This window comes from Populus trichocarpa, chromosome 5 (assembly GCF_000002775.5).
Source record: "Populus trichocarpa isolate Nisqually-1 chromosome 5, P.trichocarpa_v4.1, whole genome shotgun sequence".
Classification (NCBI taxonomy): domain Eukaryota; kingdom Viridiplantae; phylum Streptophyta; class Magnoliopsida; order Malpighiales; family Salicaceae; genus Populus; species Populus trichocarpa.
Window position 1 is genome coordinate 22,255,787 of NC_037289.2, and position 21,140 is coordinate 22,276,926.

The 21,140-nt window shown below is 33.4% G+C and overlaps 3 protein-coding genes and 1 non-coding gene across 9 annotated transcripts; 3 read left to right on the top strand and 1 right to left on the bottom strand.

Moving 5' to 3' along the window:
- Nucleotides 1-361: 361 nt before the first annotated feature.
- On the bottom strand, nt 362-4,564 carry LOC7454334 (iron-sulfur protein required for NADH dehydrogenase, mitochondrial). Of its 3 annotated transcripts, XM_024600643.2 has the most exons (9): nt 4,154-4,564; nt 3,943-4,066; nt 3,715-3,806; nt 3,279-3,401; nt 2,629-2,726; nt 2,179-2,305; nt 1,519-1,604; nt 954-1,079; nt 362-843 (listed from the first exon to the last, which is right to left on the bottom strand). In XM_024600643.2, exons 3-9 carry the CDS (start codon nt 3,725-3,727, stop codon nt 673-675), a joined length of 744 nt encoding a protein of 247 aa, XP_024456411.1. In that variant the 5' UTR covers nt 3,728-3,806; nt 3,943-4,066; nt 4,154-4,564; the 3' UTR covers nt 362-672. The 3 variants fall into 3 exon arrangements, with proteins under 3 accessions (XP_024456411.1, XP_024456410.1, XP_024456412.1); XM_024600642.2 differs by lacking the exon at nt 3,715-3,806 and having other exon boundaries at nt 4,164-4,560; XM_024600644.2 differs by lacking the exon at nt 3,715-3,806 and having other exon boundaries at nt 552-843; nt 959-1,079; nt 4,164-4,563.
- Nucleotides 4,370-4,530, top strand: LOC112327716 (U1 spliceosomal RNA). Its single transcript, XR_002982137.1, has one exon. It is a non-coding gene; the product is annotated as a U1 spliceosomal RNA (small nuclear RNA).
- A 2,527-nt stretch (nt 4,565-7,091) lies between the features above and the next one.
- Nucleotides 7,092-12,368, top strand: LOC18099662 (probable myosin-binding protein 4). 4 transcript variants are annotated; one of them, XM_024600785.2, is made up of 4 exons: nt 7,092-7,359; nt 8,331-9,499; nt 9,589-11,096; nt 11,956-12,368. In XM_024600785.2, the coding sequence occupies exons 2-3, from the start codon at nt 8,365-8,367 to the stop codon at nt 11,073-11,075; spliced, it is 2,622 nt and encodes an 873-aa protein (XP_024456553.1). In that variant the 5' UTR covers nt 7,092-7,359; nt 8,331-8,364; the 3' UTR covers nt 11,076-11,096; nt 11,956-12,368. The 4 variants fall into 4 exon arrangements, with proteins under 4 accessions (XP_024456553.1, XP_006383693.2, XP_024456551.1 ...); XM_006383631.3 differs by having other exon boundaries at nt 7,093-7,359; nt 8,322-9,499; XM_024600783.2 differs by lacking the exon at nt 7,092-7,359 and having other exon boundaries at nt 7,503-9,499.
- A 3,194-nt stretch (nt 12,369-15,562) lies between these two features.
- LOC18099663 (cytochrome P450 94A1) lies at nt 15,563-17,451 on the top strand. The gene has a single exon (XM_006383632.3). The coding sequence runs from the start codon at nt 15,769-15,771 to the stop codon at nt 17,290-17,292; it is 1,524 nt and encodes a 507-aa protein (XP_006383694.1). The 5' UTR covers nt 15,563-15,768; the 3' UTR covers nt 17,293-17,451.
- The last annotated feature ends 3,689 nt before the right edge of the window (nt 17,452-21,140 follow it).

Sequence of the window (21,140 nt, forward strand, 5' to 3'; positions counted from 1 at the left end):
TTTTCTGGATGAGAATATATGCTATCTGAGGTCATTTTGAAGTAACAGGTTGCTAATCCAGTCGAGAAATTCTAGAACAATTCTGTGTTGCAATAAGCTCGGCACCACAAATCAATCTTTTGTGAGCGAAGGTGCAAACACAGAAAGGACACAAGATATGGTATTCTTGAGCTGCAAGTTTTTCTGGGTTATGGAATTCTTAAAGTAATCCTCCCCAACGACTTATCACAACCTGGTATTTCATGACTAGGTAAATGGATAGCTTTTTTGTAATCATTCAAGAATTAATGAATTCTCATCAGTGCTATATCTTCAAGAAAACTTAAAATTAATGTCTATAGTTTGGCTACAGCATCTGGAATGATGTCAGGATAGGTGGATGCATACCCCCAATTGTTTCACTCGCTTATCAAAATGTTGTGTCAGTGTAGCTAAACAATCTGCAGAGGAAGAGAACCACTGGCTGAGATCTGGAGCAAATTGCTCTGAGCTTTTCCCTATGCCCTATTTCTAGAATACATCGACTTATTCATACAACGAAAAGGAAAAGAGAGATTAAAATTAGCATACTATATAAGCACCAAGTAAGTAACAAAATCAAGAAAAACTATTTGATGGCTACTAGATCATAGTAAATGGGGGGGAGGGGAGATTGTTCTTCTACCAAAGTTTTTACAGATTAATCTCTGGATGGAGAGATGGTTCCTTTGCCAATTCCTCAAGTTTGTTGACAACATTTTGTGCTGTATCACCATATGCTTTGGAGATCGCAGAATCAGGTGCTGAAATCACTACAGGGATGCCTTCATCAGAACCTTTTCTGACGTCCACTTCTAACGGTATCTGAAACATCATAATGTAAATTGAAGTGAATTACTAGTTACAAATCAACTGGAACATCAAGAGATTGCGCTCATCATGTCCAAAGTAAATAAATAAAAAAGTTGGCATACCTCACCAAGAAAGTTGTGACCCATTGAAGCAGCTGCATTTCTAGCTCCTCCTTTCCCAAAAATGAATGAGGGTTCACCACAATGTGGGCATTTGAAGAAACTCATGTTCTCTACAAATCCCAAAATCTGTAAACATCATTAGGATGCTTATAAATAGAATTATTAACAGCAGCTTTTCTTTCCTTTCCTATAGAATATCACAACAATAGAATAAAAATCCCAAACACCTCCATGACAAGTAACAGAGGAGGAAAACACTTGCTTTCAGTTTCTACTAATATACCAAAAACTAATAAATCTGTGAAAACACATGCATGCAAGAGAAATATATCAATCCACCAACGGATGCTTGCATGTTTCATGTGTGTAGCGCCAAAACTTACAAAATCATTATCGTTTGTAACTAATGTGATTTGTAATTAAAAAAATGTTATGCCACTGATCATAATCAGTTTTTTATTTATGCAATATCTAGTAATGCTTCATTATCTAAGCCAAATTGCTGAATTTTTTCACTAATTACTGAATGAAACATTTCAGATTTCAGCAAAAGAAATGATCATACAGGAACGCCAACTTTAGAGAACATATTAGCTCCTCGACGAGCATCCAACAAAGCAATATCTTGTGGAGTTGAAACAATCAATGCACCTGAACAAGAAGAAAATATGTTACTGAAACAGAGTCACTTATTGGCAATAAAATAGGAAAAGCTTTCTTCTTTGGCCCCCACTTAGATATAGGGAGTTATATAACATGTGGGAAACAGACTGAATGAACCAACAAAAGCACATGTACAAACATCACAACCTTTTCTGCTTATTATCAAGGAGAAAACTTTACTGTTTACAAAATAGTTGGAAGGGAATCAATATTAAGTCATCCACAGAAATGCAACGAGAGAAAGCCAGATGAAGCAAATGAAATATTAAGTCATCCAAAATCATTTTCAACACCGTAAACATAATGCTTGCAGTGTCACAACATATCCATATTATATCCAGGAGCCATAAAAATAGAGGTCAGGAATAAAAAAAAATACTAATATAAACAAGGTACCTAGAAACAACATTTAGTACTATTAATTAGACAAAAGGCTAGTCAGCATAATGGCAATTGTCATTTTGATAATTAAATCAGCACAACAAAATTAACAAAACCTTAAAAGGGAAATGGAGAGCAATACTTTTTTGTCCTCGGGCTAAATGAAATACTCTTTACTCACCAGATAGTTGCAGATTTTGGGTCATAGTTAGTTGTGCGTCGCCAGTACCAGGGGGCATATCCACCACAAGAATATCAAGATTTCCCCAATCAACTCCCCTAGTCATTTTCACAAGAGCACTCATCACCTGTAGTAGAAGGTAGACTCAAGTTCTCATAAGAAGCAAATAAAAAATTCTATGGACAAAACTGCTACATTCCTGCCACCAGTAATTATTTGCAGATGATGTAAAGGCAAAAGGATGAAAGGAGAGTAAATGTAAAGCACGGGGTTATCTCGATTTTTTTTTTATCAATGTTTAGACATATTTTCACTAAAAGAAAAGGAAAAGCATCATATTACATTAACTAACGATGAATTGTTGAGATTTTTTGTTAAGTTGATGTAAGACCACAATCCATCTGAAAGATGAGTTGCCAACATGTAGGAGAAATATAACGACTAACGTACCATGGGACCTCTCCATACGATAGGGGCATCCTTCTCTACAAGAAATCCCATTGACATACACTTAACTCCATAGTTCTCTATTGGAATCATCTTCTTATCTGCAAGAGAGAGAGAGGAGAGAGAGAAAGTTATGTTCAAATTGTTGTTTACAAGTTATAAGCATGACAAACAGAGATCCATTGCATATGTTTGGGTGTGATTGTGTATCACCTCAAGTTCAACACTGGATGTTAAATTCACATAACTTCAACCCACAAGGAAATCACTAGAAGTAAATGAAGTCACAAAAACAAAAACTCATTCTCCAACATCGGCATCTGCCATGCGTGTAGAAGGGGAGTCAAGGGGGGGTGAAAATTGACTTATACGATAAATTCACTTCCTTGTGTCTCAGTATATTTTCAAAATACGCATTTTGCAAGGTACAAAGCACAACGCATGTAATTCAGTAGTGAGAGTGAGAAATGAGAATGATGAGTTATGAAATCAACCAAGGTTAGTAAACGATCTTAAATAGAGCAAACAACTTCTAACTATCTCAAACCCCTTGCTATCACACTTACAAGGATCAACTTATTGATATCCACTTAAAATACTACCTTAAATCGACAACATGCCTTCTTGAACACATTAGAGACTTAAAGCGTTACCTTCAGTGATATCTGGCTTCCTGTCAATCTTCATCATCATAGGAACAGATGGTCCATAAACATCAGCGTCAAGCAGGCCCACCTTCAGTTGGCACTTAATAGCAAGTGCAACAGCCAAGTTAACTGCAGGTCCAACCAGTTTGCGGATATGAATCAAATCAAACAACATTAAGGAAAAGGGCAATGGTAAGTGCCTCGTGGATCTCATGTACAAAGAGAAGACATATGACATGGTAATCAAACGCATTTGAATTCAGAGAAACAATCAATATTGCTCATAATTTGAAGTTAGTTTCCACTTTCCACTCCTCTTTAAACCACCCCCACTTAAAACATCACAGAAAAAGCAAATATTTCAAAATGAAAACTAATAACGCAGTCATTTCTCAAAATCAGCATATAATCATTGACCCGGAAGTTAGAACATTGCAATCACCTAATTGCCTCATTAGCTCAGCAAAACTGACAAAAAGAATGGAAATTTTTCCTTGATGCTGACATTTAGAACCGTCCCAAAACCCCAAGAGACTCCATTTTAAGAAGAACAATGAAAACAAACTTGTTAGAAAGCTCAAAATGAAACAAACCCTTCAACTTAACTGCCCCTAAGACTATAAAATAAAAAAGAAACGAAAAAAGAGAAGTAAACCCAAAAACAAAGTACCCGCAGTGGTGGATTTGCCAACGCCACCTTTACCAGAAGCAACAGCAATAACATCCTTCACCCCTTCAAGCCGCAATTGTGATCTCTTAAACGTCCCTGAGTAGTTCCTAATACTTCCAAGCCGCTGCAATCCAAACCCACCACCCCATCACCATCTCCATCAAATTATCAAAACCCAAAAAAGGAAGAAACCAGATCCAAAATACAAGACCTCAACTTACGCTCAAAGGTCCCAAGAATCCTTTCATGGATCCAACCTAGTTCAAAACACACAGCTTCTTCAAGGCAGATGAATTCTTTTGAAAATCTCGATACAGTCTTTGTTTTACGTGTTGATGATCGACTGATCTTTGCCCCACATCGGAAAGAAATGGAGAGTGGAGTAAAAGTATGGATTATAAAATAGCAGGCAGCTGGACTGAAAAAATTACTTACCTGGACGGGGTCGATGGGCGATCAAGAAAGCCCATGGCCTAGGTTGGCGGTTCTCATTGCACTTGGACAGCGCGTGAGCCTAACATCTCCCCAAGTGGGAGAGTGTACGTCATAATTTGTGCTAGTTGGGGCCTGCGTTCGCGCGGCCCCTCTCCAATCCTTACCAAATTTTCAAAATGATGGGCCTAGAGCGTGAAGGTGGCGCCGTCCTTCCTCAGGCTTCAAGCTTATGTCTAATGTCTGAAAGCTTCTTAAAAGAAAAGGAGGGAAAGTAACAGCTAATTTGTAGCTCATGCTTCCAACTATTCATCAATTGCTTTCAATTATTCAGCGTATATGAATAGAATTCGTACTCATAAAAAACATTAAGTCGTGGAGATGCATTTTCTTGAACAAGGGAAGGAACATATATGTTGGTAGTGTTCTTGCCATGGAGTTTTTCCTAGGTGGATCGAAGAGCTGCTAGCAAAAGGGCGAAGTCCATGGATTCACACATAAAATAGACTTGAAGAAGATATCTTTTTTTATAAAAAATGACAGATGAAGATTTAGCCAATGTTTTAAAAAATATTCATACCATTACCAGATTCTACTTCTATTTATTTTAGATTCTAATAGATATGGTCCGCCCTATGCCATGCGCTTGTGTTCTTTGTGTGTATAAAATGATACATAGATATTGTAAGCACATTTTAAATAAATAAAAGAAATTAATGACTCGGATTATAGCACTGATCAGATTTAATAAATAATTTTACTTGAAATTTTCCAATTAAATCATCCATACAATAATTAGAACATTACCACATATAAAGGATCATTTAGCTACTACTTTAGGAATTTAATACAAACATGTCAAATTAAAATCCACATTGGATAATCATGGATTTAATTAATATTTAAGTCCAAAACATCATACAATCTTAGCATAATAGTCCCAATAAAATATTTACATTCATTTTATTATTCCCAAAAATCACACATAGTATGCAACATTATTAATATTCTTATAAATACAAAATGCAAGGGTTTTGTCATCTACTAAAGGATCCTGAAATTATTTTATGCCATAAAATAATTAATTAGTATGACATAAAGTTTTCCAATACAATTTAATAAATTTTATTAAATAAACTAAGGTATACATATCTATTAAGAATTTAGTTAACAATTAACTTAATTCCTCTTCATCTTCTCTTCACATTTATTAAAATAATCTCTTGAACTTCCAAAAGATTTATCCCTTGACCCAGTTGGCCCTCATTCAAGGTAGTATCCTTACCACCCAGATTTTCACTTTCCCCCCCTTTTTTTTTGTTTTGTCCTTTGATTATTAAAATCTCTTTGATTAGGTCATATATTTTTTTAATTTGTTTTTTAATTTCATCATTTATCATTGAATTATTTGATAATTGAACTTTATAATTTTTTTTTCTTTCTATAAAGTTATTGCGGTGTCAAACAAAAGTTCTAACACTGAGTTGATGATCGATTTTGTGATTGTTTAAATTTTTTTTTTAACATTTAGTTAAATAAAAAATGATTTAAGAATAAAATCAAGTTATTAAACTTTGTGGAACTAATGACCTAGTTTACAGGTTTGATGTGGTAACCCGGGTTGTCTCAATTCACGGATTTAGTGGGTTACTTTTTTTTTATTTGAACTCGATTTTATGATCTTCTATTTTTTTTACCATATAGTTAAAGAATATAATTAAAAAAAAATGTTACTAAACTTTATAAAATTTTTGGACCTATTCACGGGTCTTACAGGTTGACTTGATTTGCAGGTTTCATGAGTTGATCTAATTTGCAAGTTTAATTTTTTTTTAACCTTTTTTTTTAATTTTATCCTTCAATAATAGATTACTTGAGAATTGAGTTTCATAAATTATTTTGTTTCATTTTCTATTAGGTTATTGTGGTCTAAAAAAAGCCCTAGTATTAGATTGGTGCTCGATTTTGTGATCGTTTATTTTTGTTATTGTATAATTAAATAAAAAATATTTTAAAAAAACAAGATATTAATCATAGTGTAGTTTATGATTTGGTTAGCAGGTTTAACATGTTGACCTGAGTTACTCAACTCACATGTTTGGTGTGTTTACTCACCAAACTCGATATGTTTTTTTAAAAATTATTTTTGGTCATTTAGCTTTTTTATTCATTTTTTTTTATTTTATTCAATAATATTGGAGTAGTTGAGAAATAAATTTCATGATTTATTTTTGTTTGTTTTTTATAGGATTATAATGTTTTCAAATAAACATCTATTTTAGAATTGATGTTCGATTTTGTGAGTATTTATTTTTTTATTATATAATTAAATAAAAATAATTTATAAAAAAAACAATTATTAAAGCCAGTAGATTCCATGACCCGAGTCGTGGGGAGACCCGGGTCAATTTAATCTAGAATCATTTCTTCTTTTTTATTTTTCATTTTGAAGTTTTTCTAAAAGTTAAACCTTTGTTTTTACTGATTTCTAGATTATTTTTGAACTGTAAAATCGATTAGGTCAAAAAAATTTAATTAAAGGCTTTAGCCAGATTGATAAAAATCCAAATTAAGAAGTTTCAAGATTGACGTGGAGTTTAATGTCTCTGTAAAGAAATTCACCGTATTCTTAACATTATTTTTGATGTTTTAAAAAAATTGGTTCGAGAAGCGGCGGACCATTTTGGAATAGACTAATTTATTAAACTGAAGTTGAACACCTGTCCAAATAATCGGGATGGGATGGGTTTTTTTTGCCGATTGCATTTGCATTCCTATTTTGGCCATCACCATACTAATCCGAGACAGTTGATTTCAACGGTCACTCATTTTCCTCAGTGATAAATAATCAACCATTTTATAATTTTCCCTTATTATCACCACCTTCGTGTCTGTCTTCTCTAATTTTCTTTGTCGAATTTGGAAATAATTTATAATGGCAATGCCCTTCCACTCTCTTCCTCGTTAAATTCCATTGTGTCCCAGGTGCATTTTCTATCTCTGGTTTTCATTTTGGTGCTTATGATTGAAACCCATTTTTAAAGTTCAATTCTTTTTATACGAATCTGTGTTGTAATTGCATTGTACATTGTTTTTCACATTGATCCTTTTTCTTTTCACGTATAATGATTGGTTTAGCGGTTCTTAATTTCTCAGCATTTGTGTTTCTAACCTTGAAAGAGTGCAGATCATGCATGAAGTAGTGAATTCGTAATTATGCAAAATTCACAAGGGATAATTTTTTTTTTGTGGGACCAAGTAAAAAACGATCTCAAAAGTGAATCTGGGATTGGCTTCTTAGCATTAATCGATGTGGTTTGCAAATTAAATTTGCTGTCTGTCATCTTTATTGGGGTTGTTAGCTGATTCTAGTGTTATATTGTGTAGTTGGGTTGGGTAGAGGATTCTTCTTCTTTTTGTTTTTTAATTTAGTATTCTTCTTGTTGGTTGATTTTATTACTACCTTGTCCAATTGGGTAGAGCTAAATCTGTACTGATTTTCTTATGAATTCTGAGCAAGGTTTCCCTAACTTTGAAGGTTATTTAAGAATTTGTTCCAACTGTCCATTTTTACGAGGAGTTTGTCAGTTCATGATCCTTTCATTTATGCCGTAATTAACTTTGCCTTTTTTTTAGGTTCAATTATTTTAGATAGAGTCTCACGTTAAGCTTTAAAAACTTTGGTAAAAGTACACAGTTGAGTTGAGTATCCTCCTTTTTGGGGCTTTCTAAGATATTTCTGATTTTCTCCTTTTTTTCTTTTTTCATTTTTTAAAAGCATTGCTGCAGATTTATTTGTAACTTAGTTATTTCTGAATTGATTCAATTTTTCTGGTTTCTGGGGGTTGTGGCCACGCACTGCATTGAATTCAGAAGATATGCATTTGGATGATTGGTCTATGAAATATTTTGATGAATAACAGCCTTTTTTTTCTTTTCCTATTTAGCGAGTCCAGAAATTCATGGAGTTCTAGTGTGTTTCTGGTGGAAATGGCTCCAACTGGCACCTCATTTGTTAAAGTACAGAGGAATTTGCAGAGGTTTATGACAGTTCTACAATCAGCAGTTTCTGAATGGTTTTTGATCTTTCTGCTGCTGATTGATGCTGCACTGTCGTATCTGCTGACAAAATTTGCAAGTTATTGCAGATTGCAAATACCTTGCATGTTTTGTTCCAGGCTTGATCATTTTCTGGGCAATGAAAAACCTGGATTTTATAAAAAGGTAATTTGCAGCAACCATAGATCAGAAATATCAACCTTGATTTCTTGTCACATTCATGGGAAGCTTGCTGATGGCTATGGAATGTGTGAGGAATGTCTACTGTCATCCACTATGAAAAGCAAATCAAGCACAGATATAAACAGACTGTTGATGGGTAAGTTTGGGTTTGATATTGGCGCTGATGGTTTCGAGAACTATTTGTGGAGTAGAGAACTTGTTTCTGGTTCTGTTGGTATGAGGATGTGCTCATGTTGCAATAAGCCTTGGAGATCAAGACAGCCTTCCAACAGAGTAGCCCAACTGAAATCACCTAGGAGTGGGATGACTAAGCCTAATATTCCCATGCCCCGCCATTTAACCCACCGTGAAAATATAAAGAAAAGGAGAGAGAATTTTCCTGGATCTGTAACATCTCACCGTCTTGTAAGGTGTGGTTACAATCCTGGGTCACAAGTAGCATACACTGAGCTCAAGTTCACTTCTGATTCTGAGTCGGAATTCCCATTTTCTGATGATGATGAGGGCCGTAGTATTAGTCACATAATGAAGGAGCTGAAGGAAGAGCCTATAGTTTCCCCCAAAACATTGACCGATGGTATAGCCTCGGAGAAGATGACGTATCATTCCTTGAAAGGTTTGGCTTCTGATGTTGAGTTTAACAGGCAGCAAGCTGATCATGAAAACTATCCCTCTGCCCTACCTCAGCTTATTTCTTTTGATGATTTTCCTTCTTCATCCAGTGTAATGGACATTCATGTAGGAGTGTCATCGGTGAGAAGTGAGCTCATGTTTCCTTTCTCTCAGAATTACAATCTTTCTGCACTCTCTGATCTCATGTCACTGGCAGTTCCCTCATCATCTAATGCTGTTGAAGGTCCTTTGGAAGCATCAGAAAGGAAATGTAAGTTCTCCATATCTTTTCACTTGCCTGTTATGTGTGAGGATAACTGTTTTATATTCAACTTATTACCTTCCTGTGATTGTTTCTAGCAGCAAATGACATTGGAACGGGTGACAGACAAGATATATCCATCAACAAGCACAAGGAAATTTCTATATTAACTGCACCTACCAGAGGAGGTGGTCAGGTTGCTAATGAAGTGCCTTCTATAAATTCACGTAGTGTGGATCTGATTGATGTATGGAAGCCTGCTGCCAGTGGTGAGGATGGAGAATCAAGAACTTCTATGGCAAAAAAACAGACTGCAAATGGACCTGAAAGAGTTGATATGGAGTTGCCAACGGAAAATGTTTTTGCTGAAGGGCCTGATTTATCTTCGCATAACGCTATCACCGGGATTGAAGGTCATGATGATGAATTGCAGATGAATAATGCTGTGAGATCTAATGGAGTTCAAATGCTTAAGACAGAGAGCACTGGATCATCCGGTCTTGAGTCTCTCGATGGAAGCTTTTTCACTGAGATTGAAGGTGAAAGTACTATTGATCGGTTAAAGCGACAAGTGGAGTCAGATAGGAGACACATAAGCGCTTTGTACAAGGAATTAGAGGAAGAAAGAAGTGCTTCTGCAATTTCTGCAAATCAGGCAATGGCCATGATCACAAGGTTGCAAGAGGAAAAGGCAGCACTTCATATGGAGGCCCTGCAGTACTTAAGAATGATGGAAGAGCAAGCAGAGTATGATGTAGAGGCTCTGGAGAAAGCTAATGATCTGCTGGCTGAGAAAGAGAAAGAAATACAGGACTTGGAAGCAGAGATAGACTCTTTGCAATTGAACCTCTCCAATGAATCAACAGCAGAGACTATACATGTGGAAAGTGATGATCTGAAGGGGAAAAACATGAGTTTAGAGAATACTTCCCCATGCTATGATGATACCATTGTTCCTTGTAGCTCATCATTTAGGGAGGTCTTGAATGACAATGAGAAACCTGCTAGTGTCAAATCTTCTTTGTCAGAATATGAAGAAGAAAAGTTTCTCATTTCACAGCGTTTGAAGGGTTTGGAGAGGAAACTTCATCAATTTGCATCTCATGGGGGTTCGCAATCCATGTCTGATAGTGACTATTCCCAGGAAGCAGCTCATGGAGGGCATAATGTGGGAGAATCTTTAGACTATGAGGGGAGTCGAACAGCTGATCAGACAAAAGAGGATAATTTGTCAATGCAAAAGGATTCACCTGTATCTAATGGAAGCCTTCCTGCCCATGAAATGTCCAGTGCTTCAGTTGGCAAACATCAAGTTGTTGCTAACAATGAAAGTAACCATCTGATTTTTGACGGGAAAAAATCCTCCAAGCAACACAAAGAAATTGATTTGGTTGTTCTTGAAAATGAAATCTCAGACCTTAATGGAAGATTGGAAGCACTTGAATTTGATAGGAATTTTCTGGAGCATGCTTTCAATTCTCTTCAATCTGGAAAAGAGGGACTACAATTTGTTGAAGAAATAGTTCATCATCTACAAGAGTTGCGGAAAATTGGGATGAGAAATAGTAGCGGATCTGTTCCTTGAGTTTATATGCTTTGTTATGGGGTTAGTATATTCATTATAACATTTGCATTCTCTTCCACATGTGCATTTTATTGTCATTACTGCTTCTGCAATTGCTAATTTCTGGTAGTAGTGAAGCATTCATTCGGAAATTAGTAACACTACAATCAACATGTTTACTGGAAAAGGGAAATTTATAATCAGCCTTTGCTAATTTTGAAGCTCTCCCATTGGAATGGTAAATGGTTTTGAAAATTGAGATGCCCTTTTCTGTTCAGAAAAACCTAATGAGCCAAGCATATACTATCACCCAGGATATTTTAGAGGAAATTCATTGTGGCATGATACAATATTGATGCATTTTCAAATTTGCAGCTTCCAGTGTTCTTTTGGCTAGAAGTTTAGAAAGTCTATGCACATAGAAACTAATTGTTGATATAGGACTCTATTCACACTATGCATTGCTTCTTCTTCTTTTTTGCTGTTTAATCCTCTAACCATTGCCAGTGAAAATGTTAGTTTATGTATTTGTCAACTAAAAGGAACTTGAAAGTAACTAGCATAAATATGTTGCCAACCTTCACATGTTTTGAATTCATCATGAGTTCTGAAATGGAAATGATGTTGAGAAAACTAATCCTGCTCGTTGACAACGGTGAGACTCTTTTTTCCTATGTTGTCCCCTGCGTTACTATATTCAACTGATCAAAACTATGCTGCTTTAATGAACCATTCAAGATACTTGGTTCTGATTGCAGTTGAGTGGAGAGGGTTATTTGCTCTGTGCCCTGTTGAGATTCACGCTTTGCCTTTTATCCTCGCCTTATTTTAAATCTTTTAATAACGCTGCACTTAGGATTCAGCATGTGTCTTTTCTTCTTATACTTGATATAATTTTCAGATATGCACTTGGCACTACTGAAAGAATTGGAAGCCAAGCACATTATCTACCAGTATTTCAGCGCAGGACTTGCTAAATGCTCTGCTGCATCATCTCAGCTATCGTGCTAAATCATATACAGACATAATGAGCTCTCATGTACAGGTAATAATACCTTAGATTTCTGGAAGAAAAGAATAACATACTCCGAGGATTGGTTCTGTCCATTTTGAAGTGATTTCCTCCATTTTTTTTCCGCCCTCCTGGTGGATTTCTGTAGCTTACCTTTCCTGTTACTACAACTTGTAGGCAGGTTCATCGTTTTTTATAGTTTTGAGGGCACCAATAGAGGAGATTGCATAAAGTTGCATCGTTTTTATGTACTTCACTATCTATAATTTCTTGAAGTCAACAGATCCGTTGTAAATTCGAAAGACCACCTCTCTTCATTTCTTTCTACCATGCAGAGGCCACTTTCATTATCCCTAGTGACAGAGAGAAGAAAATAAGAAGCAATTCTTCTCTCCCTTTATCCAATATATTTCAACTTTGAATTTTAACTTATGCAAGGAAGACGTTCCATTCTAAATCTTGGTCACATTAGAACAGCAAGCAGCCGGTTCCAATTTGATTTTCAACTCTTCACTGATAGGAATTCCAAAACATAATATAACTGGTAGAAAACTTTTCGAACGAAGTAAGGAGCTATCTGCTTTTTCCGTCCAGCCATGCTTTTCACATTAGAGAAGCAATTTTTTTTTGTTTTGAATCAGTTTATTTATATTTTTTTGTTACGGAAATGTTAAAAATAAATTTTTAAAAATAAAAAATATATTATCTTAATATATATTTTTTTAAAAATGCAATCAAATCTTAGCGCAATGAATAATATTTCAAGTGTTCAAAGCGCCACAACATTGAAGACACCAAAGAACCTATCCTCGTATTTGTTTTGTGGACTTTTATGACGCAGTCAAAGCTGACCAGAAAAGACAAGGAAATAACAGAGATATATCATCAGTGACGTTATTTGGAAAGTGCTTTCAACTAAAAAAATCCGTTGTCTCTCTTTGAATGGTGGTGTTTAAAAGCTCTTCCACTCGTGTTTTAATTACCTTAAAGTGCGGATGAGATAGAAAGCAGCTTCCGCTGCAATTTCCTGGAGACACTCCCCCACGTCTCTCATGGAAGTGATTAATAAGATATTTTATATGATTGTTTTCTAAATTATTTTTTATTATAAAAAAATTCATTTAAAATTAAAAAAACTATAAAAAAACATGTTTGAAATACAAAAACAAACAGTTTTTAAACTTGGATTTACTGATACAATGTATAAACATGAATAACCTTTTTAATTCCTATAGTTTTTTTTTAAATGATAGAGAAATAAATTAAGATTCTCACATTTTAAAATTACAGTTAAGAAGAGTATAAATTCTTTTGAATTTTTTATTGAAAATTTATTAAAAGTCATTATTTTATTGATTATATATTTAAAAAAAAGCCTACAAGACAAGACTGTTTAAAAAATAATTAATTAATAAAAAACTATAAAAACTTAACAATCAAGAAAGCAATAATACCAAAATAATATAATTGTGTCACCAATAATACGATTAAGACAGTTATCTCTATATAAACAGGATTTTAGACCAATCTATTAAATTTAAATTATAAAAAAAATGCCACCTAACCCATTCCAACCATTCAAGATAAAAAAAAAAAAAACAATTAAAAAAGTAATAATATATTTGTATCACCAATCAAAAAGATAGTGTTCCCCCACGCCATCTATTCCCTGTGGAGTGTTCCGGTGAGCAATACGTGCTTATCTGCTTAAGCATTCCCTGACGATCTTACTGACCTATCAGGGTGTTCAGATCATGGTCAAACTTCCATTTAGTCAAACCACATCAAAATTATATCCCAAGAAAGAAGCTTCTACATGATGTGTAGCAGAAGCTTCTAATAAATTACGAAAAAAGAAGGAAGAGTAATTGTAAAAGCCAACCACAAGGAATTTTAAAAAACATAAACATAAACATAAAGAAGGCATTTTAATCGAGATATATTCAAGCTAATTTGGACGAATTAAAATAAAAAAAACATAAACATTCACAATATTTAAAATTAAAAACATGGATGGATGCATATGTGAATGAAATATACGTAAATTCTCTTTTTTTCGACATTGTTTTTATATTTATATTTTCACGTAACAACAAACCCAATAGCAGAACCTATAATTATAGAATAATAAACAGTTATGATGTAGTGATGAGATCCTAAACGTTTGAAATTCTTTTTTTTTATGTTTTTTAAATATATATTTTGTATAAAAAAATATTATATTAATGTTTTTTTTAGTATTTTTTAATTATTTTGATGTGCTGATGTTGAAAAAAAAATCTAATTTTTTTAATACATTTTCAAACAAAAAATTATTTTAAAAAATACATTTCATCACAATCTCAAAAATACACTAAATAATATTACATTACCCCCTTTACCTTAAATTCTCGAACTTTTACATTAAAATTAACAAAATCCAATTTAGATTTTTGGATATCAAACTAGTATTAGTGCTAGATAATGTAGCACAAGACACAAAGTATTTTTTAAAAAAGAAAAAGAAGAGAAAATCAATCTTTTTTTGTAAAAAAATTATGTATTGTACGTATTTAGTAGTTTTAGATCATAAACAGTAGCTAGATATCATGAATGCTAGTAATATCCAATCAAGTTAGCCGTATTTATAAAAGATTATTTTCTATTTAGTTTAGGAAAATATTTTTTTATGATGTTTTTATCTTTTTTTATTTAATTTAAAAAATCAAATATTGAGATTGATAATTTTATTTTTCTAGTTTGTTTAAGAGTTTTATGGCTTTTTATTTATTTACAAGTTTACTAGTTTGTTTATCTTAATTTTTTGGGTTTATTTAAGAAATTATAAACCTCTTAAAAAAATAGGTTATATCAAAGTTATTTATTTAGTAATAAAATTTTAAATTAAGGTTGTATGTGGTAGAATTATTTTCCTTTAATTTTTTTTGGCATGTTGTTTATGTATCGTAAATTTTTTAATTAAATTTTTATATGATAATTATTTTTAATAATTATTTTCATGAAAATGTATTAAATTTTTTTTATTACTTTACTATTTTTTTTTCAACTGTGGTAAATAAAACTCCGTCCTTGGGCTGAAAACATTCCTTCAAACAGCTGTCAATCAGCCCCCGTTCACACTGTCATGTAATTCGGAGGACATCGAAGACTGAAAACATTTTCTTAAGAAAAGAAGCTTCTACAAAATATTATAATTTTATTATAAAAAAAGATTAATTGTTAATTAACTCAAAACGTGGCAGAGTCTTTGAGATAATATAATTTTAAAACTTTAATTATTAAAAAGCTTATTATTCTTATGATGATTATCAGCTTAAATTTATCATTCATAAATTAAAAGATTAATTTATTATTCATAATGAGATAGAAATAATATAAAATTATCAGCTTAAATTTTTAAATAATAAATTCTTGAACTGATACTATTTTTAACATAAAAGGAATTCTCAAGATAGAATGGTTTATACTTCAGGAGCCGAAATAGTAGTCATCAGCACGTACCTTATCTCACACACATACAAAAAAGAAGAACAGTGTTTCTTTCAAATGGAATTGAAGTCTTGCCTTGCCCCTTTCCTCGCAGGTCCTTGGAGCTTATAAATAGCTACGCAAGGTTCACCTATCAATTCACACATCGATCGGCCCTACCTGGATATCCATCAGCCAAGAAGAAATACCACCAGCAATTCACCAGACCAAGCCATGTCTATTATTGAGCTCTTAGCATCACTTGCCCTTTTACTTGTCCCACTCTTCTTCTATCTCACCAAGAATTCCAAGTCCAAAGCATCATCAAAATCTAATCCAAACCTAAAATCATACCCCTTAATTGGATCCTCTGTAGCCATTTTTGCCAATAGAAACCGATTCATCCAGTGGACTTCAGATCTTATCCAAAACTCACCCACTGCCACTGTTGTTATCCGCCGTCTCTTCGATGATAGCCGTGTTCTTACAGGAAACCCTGCAAATGTCCAACACATGCTTAAAACCCAGTTTTACAACTATGAGAAAGGTAGCAAAGCTCGGCGCACCCTCTTTGATTTTCTTGGAAACGGTATCTTTAACATTGATGGTGATTCTTGGAAGTTTCAAAGACAAGTTTCCAGCCATGAATTCAACACCAAATCATTGCGTAAATTCGTTGAGACCGTTGTCGACACTGAAGTATCTCAACGCTTAATCCCGATTCTCTTCACTGCTGCGGCTAACAATACAGTTCTTGATTTGCAAGACATACTTCAAAGATTCGCTTTTGACAACATCTGCAAGATCGCTTTCGGATACGATCCTGCATACTTGCTGCCTGATCTCGCCGAAGCCGAATTTGCGAAAACTTTTGATGAAGCTGCCAAGATATCCAGTGACAGGTTCTCTACGCTATTCCCCTTTCTTTGGAAGATTAAGAGGGTCTTCAATATTGGATCAGAGAAACGCCTCAAAGAAGCATCCTCTGAATTACGTGAGTTCGCCAGAAACATCATCAAAGAAAAGAAGCAGGAACTCAGCAACAAATCATCCCTCGAAACCGTAGATCTTCTATCACGTTTCTTGAGCTCAGGCCATTCTGACGAGGACTTTGTCACTGATATTGTCATCAGTTTTATACTAGCAGGCCGAGACACCACTTCCGCTGCCTTAACATGGTATTTCTGGCTACTCTCTCAAAACCCAGAAGTGGAAAAGGAAATAGTCAGAGAAATAAAAGACAAATCGGAGAGTCCAGTTTATGAAGAAGTCAAGGACATGGTCTACACACATGCTTCTTTATGTGAGAGCATGAGGCTGTACCCTCCAGTCCCAATAGATGGCAAGGTTGCAATGCAGGACGATGTCTTGCCTGACGGGACTGTGATTAAGAAGGGAATGAGAGTGTCTTACCATCCGTATGCAATGGGGAGGCTCGAGATGTTGTGGGGTCCGGACTGGGAAAAGTTCAAGCCAGAGAGATGGCTGCAGGGATCTGGCGATGGAGTTAATAGTAATGGGAAGTGGAGTTTTGTAGGGAGGGACCCATACTCCTACCCTGTTTTTCAGGCCGGACCAAGGATTTGTTTGGGTAAGGACATGGCTTTCTTGCAAATGAAAAGGGTGGTAGCCGGGATTTTACGGAGGTTTAAGGTTGTTCCTGCTGCAGAGGAGGGTTTTGAGCCCGTGTTTGTCTCTTATTTGACGTCCAAAATGCAGGGTGGTTTTCCTGTGAGGTTCGAGGAGAGAGCTAATTAAACTATCTTGATTTCAGTACTATTGTGTATGATTACCTGTTACTTTTATATTAATAATCGGCATGATTCCTGTAATGGATTTTAGTTATTTTGTTGACTTTTGTTTGTAATCAGCTGTAGGTATGGATGATAAAAAATAAAATTAGTGTAATTTCTTGCATGTAATATTGTCAATAGCAATTTAAATCTATTTAACCCAATATTAACTCTTGCTGCCAGCTTGAGCATTTAGCATTCTACCTTAATGAACTTTACTTGGTTGAGTATTCTTAAAGTTCATATCTTTCAATGCTATTATTGGTTTAAGTCACTTACTTTAAAGGATGTGATTATTTTTGGGGGTTACTCTGTTTTGAGATCCCCTGTTTCATGCTCTGTTGAAAACAGAAAGTGGGAGGTAATTAAAGACTAGAAAGGAAGTAGTAAGAATTATAGCTAGGAAAGCATGCCAGTATCATAAATGCACCTCAACCGAAGGTACTGCAAAAAAGGGGTCTAGTTTCATCTTCGAGACGAGTGAAGTAGGAAAAATTATTAAATTAACAGAACCCGGAAGGGGCGAAAGGCATAGTAGAGAACTTAGTGACCTGTAAAAGACTTTTTCGAGTACCCTAGCAGACTGACTGTCCCCTTAGAGAACATAACATCAATAAGTCAGTGTCACTTTCCCTGGAAGTTTCTGTTTGGATGTTAGCATGTTCGCTTCTCTTCCCCCTCATTCCTGCCTTCACTCGATTGAGGATAAACGAGAGAGGAGAAGCGCAGTCAGGAGCGATAGACTGACTACGGATGTAGCAAGCGGTTTTATGGTTACTGTCACGATGAGAAGAAAAGGTAATTCGCTGGGATCTTATCATGCTTCCCAGAGATGCTGGTTCGAATCCAGCTCTGGATTCCGCTCTATCCAGCTTGCTTTTCATAGTAGAGCTGGGCAAGCGCGGCATTGATAGAATGCTTTTAGTGCATCCTGGCTAGAGATCGATTGAGCACCCTCTCCAATCTTCAGAGCAGCAGCAGACGATTCCTTCCATCAATGGGCCGTTAGGTCATTCTCACAGCTTCCTTAAACTGGAAACCTGATCTAGACAGTCAGGGTCAATTGAGCTAATGTGCGTATAAGCACCTTTTTCCTTTGCCTTGGCCAAAGATAGATTCCGAGAGAAAGGGTGATCCTCGAAAGGCTTCGCAGATCCAGGGATTCATAGAAGGAATACTGCTTATGGCGTTGCAAAGGAATAGGATTGGATAGATTGATTCTTTCTATAATACTAACAGAGTACCCAATATTGATTTAATAGCCTATATATAATAGAAACTGTATCCAAACACGAATGAAGATGCTTGTCAAGTTCAATGGTTAAACAGACTTCTTGAATAGCAGTTTTTGGATAGTTTTTTTCTTTTTCTTCAAAATTCTAAGTAACTCTTGGATATTTTTTCCCGCAAACTTTCAATAATAATACCCTGAGCATATCAACATTATTAGTTTAAAACAACCAACTAACTTTCAACTCGAATATTAAATATAGAAAAGAGAAGGTTTTTTAATCGATGTAGTTATATACGCTAGCAAAGCAACGGAAATCGAAGATCTTCTTGAATGAATTATATTCATAATAAAATTACAAATAATTTAATAGAATAATAAAAATAGAATTTTAGTATCACATTATTGTAATAATGATGTATTGATAATGCAAGTAACAATAATTTAATTCAAAAATATGAAATTACTACATGTTTTTTTAGTCATTTTATTATTACCAATATTTTCAACAGCAGTTTTAAACGTAATAATGATGTATTGATAATGCAAGTAACAATAATTTAATTCAAAACTATGAAATTACTACATGTTTTTTTAGTCATTTTATTATTACCAATATTTTCAACAGCAGTTTTAAACGTAATAATAATGTATTGATAATGCAAGTAACAATAATTTAATTCAAAACTATGAAATTACTACATGTTTTTTTAGTCATTTTATTATTACCAATATTTTCAACAGCAGTTTTAAACAAACACCTTTTAATTGTTTTTTATTCAATAATAATTTCAACCGCAGTTTTAACCAAACACATATTTTAACCCAATCAACAATAATTAAAATTGATTTTTTAAAACTTTTTTTTTAAATCACTACCATAAAAATTACCTCAATAACAAATAACAATTAACTGTTTTTTGGATGATTAAAAGAAAACCTAAGCACTTGGTCCTTAATATAACAAAAATCAATCTCAATTGAAACACCGGATTGAGAGAGAGATATGTAGTACAATTATTGTTCACTCGGAGTTCTTTTTCCACCTCTGGGTTTGGTTTCGAAGAGATGGGCCTTGAGCCTGTGATTGGATGCCCACGGAGGAGCTGAAGAAGGAAGTGACCCAGTTGAGTCACCTGAGGGATAAGGAGCAATTTCTTTTTAATATGATTTTATATTTCTCTTGTTTTAAACTATCACTCACATATCCAGGTTCTTTTAATCTCGTAGCAAAAAAAAAAAAAGATAAATTAGTTTCTCTAGTTTTATAAAATGAATTAAATAGTTTTTATAGTTTTAAAAATTAATTGATTAGTGTTGACTATATTTGATAATAGTTTGTTCCAAAAAATATTTTTTTATTTTCAATCTTTTTATATTATTATTTTTATTTTTAAAGTAAAATAAATTGAAATAGAACAAGAAATGGATAAAAGAAACTAATTAGTTAGTTTTTTTTTTTTTAAAAAAGCTAAAGTATTATTTTAATTCATTTTTGCAAAACTATATGGATTATTTTATAATTTAATAATATGAATGATGTTGATGCGTACTATGATACACATCTCAAAAAAACAAACAAAGCAGCTAATACATTTTGCTAGTTTTTACTGACAAATTGGTATGTTTCCCACCACACATATAATATTGAATTTCATCTTGAGATTTTTTTATTTGTAAAAAACTACATTTTAGTTCTATTCATAGAGAAGATGCATTTATATTACAATTTATCTTTTAAAATTCAAGGTTTGCCCTTCTATGACTTTTTTTTTTCTTCTTTTCAAGTATTGTTTAGATAATATTTATGCTTTGATGATTTAATTTATATATTTTCTTCCTTTATTTTTTATAATTATCATATCATAATGTTGATTAGAACTCTTTAAAATTAGAAAAATAAATTTAAAAATTAGAGTCGCCTCTTAGCAAGTATAGGATACTAAGAATCGTAAAATAAACATTAATTTAGTAAATACGTTACTTATGCATAAAATACAACATCAACAACACCCTTATTGATCAATAACACCATTCCCGTATTATTTTAAATAAAAAATTACTTTTATTTTATATTTTTTTTAAATTCATCATTTTTAATTACTATAAAAAAAAAGTTAAAGTCGCTACCTAGCAAATAAAGAATGTTAGGAATTCTAAAACAAACATTGGTCTAAGAGATTTGGATAAAGAGGTTATTTATGTTTAAGAAAAAATTGACATTATTCGTACTGCAGTATTTCAAATAAAAAGTTACTTCTTCTTCTTTTTTTTCTCTTAAATCTATTATTTTTAATTGTTATAAAAAAATCTAATTTTTCCTTAAGCTTACTTACAATCTTTTCATCATTTTTAGCGAATAATTTGATATCAGTCCTTAAATTAGAAGAATTTTTAATTTAATTATTTAATAAATTATTGAACATCAATCCTTATAAATAAGTGACTCGTCAATTTATTTATTAAAATTCATCTAATTAAAACCCTTTTGGTTTAGCTGTCTAACTTATTTTGATTTTATTTTTTAAAAAATTAAGCCTATGCCGGTTCTTAAATTAGAAAACACGTAAAATAAATTAAAT

Bases quoted from the DNA above. Each gene is read 5' to 3' on its own strand.
- LOC7454334 (XM_024600642.2), bottom strand. From the start codon at position 4,190: ATGAAAGGATTCTTGGGACCTTTGAGC. The intron at 1,605-2,178 runs GTGAGTAAAGAG...CTTCTTGTTCAG, and splicing joins CCAAAATCTGCAACTATCTG to GTGCATTGATTGTTTCAACT. The intron at 844-953 runs GTATGCCAACTT...ATGATGTTTCAG, and splicing joins GTCACAACTTTCTTGGTGAG to ATACCGTTAGAAGTGGACGT.
- LOC18099662 (XM_024600783.2), top strand. From the start codon at position 8,287: ATGAATAACAGCCTTTTTTTTCTTTTCCTATTTAGCGAGTCCAGAAAT. The intron at 9,500-9,588 runs GTAAGTTCTCCA...GATTGTTTCTAG, and splicing joins GGAAGCATCAGAAAGGAAAT to CAGCAAATGACATTGGAACG.
- LOC18099663 (XM_006383632.3), top strand. From the start codon at position 15,769: ATGTCTATTATTGAGCTCTTAGCATCACTTGCCCTTTTACTTGTCCCA.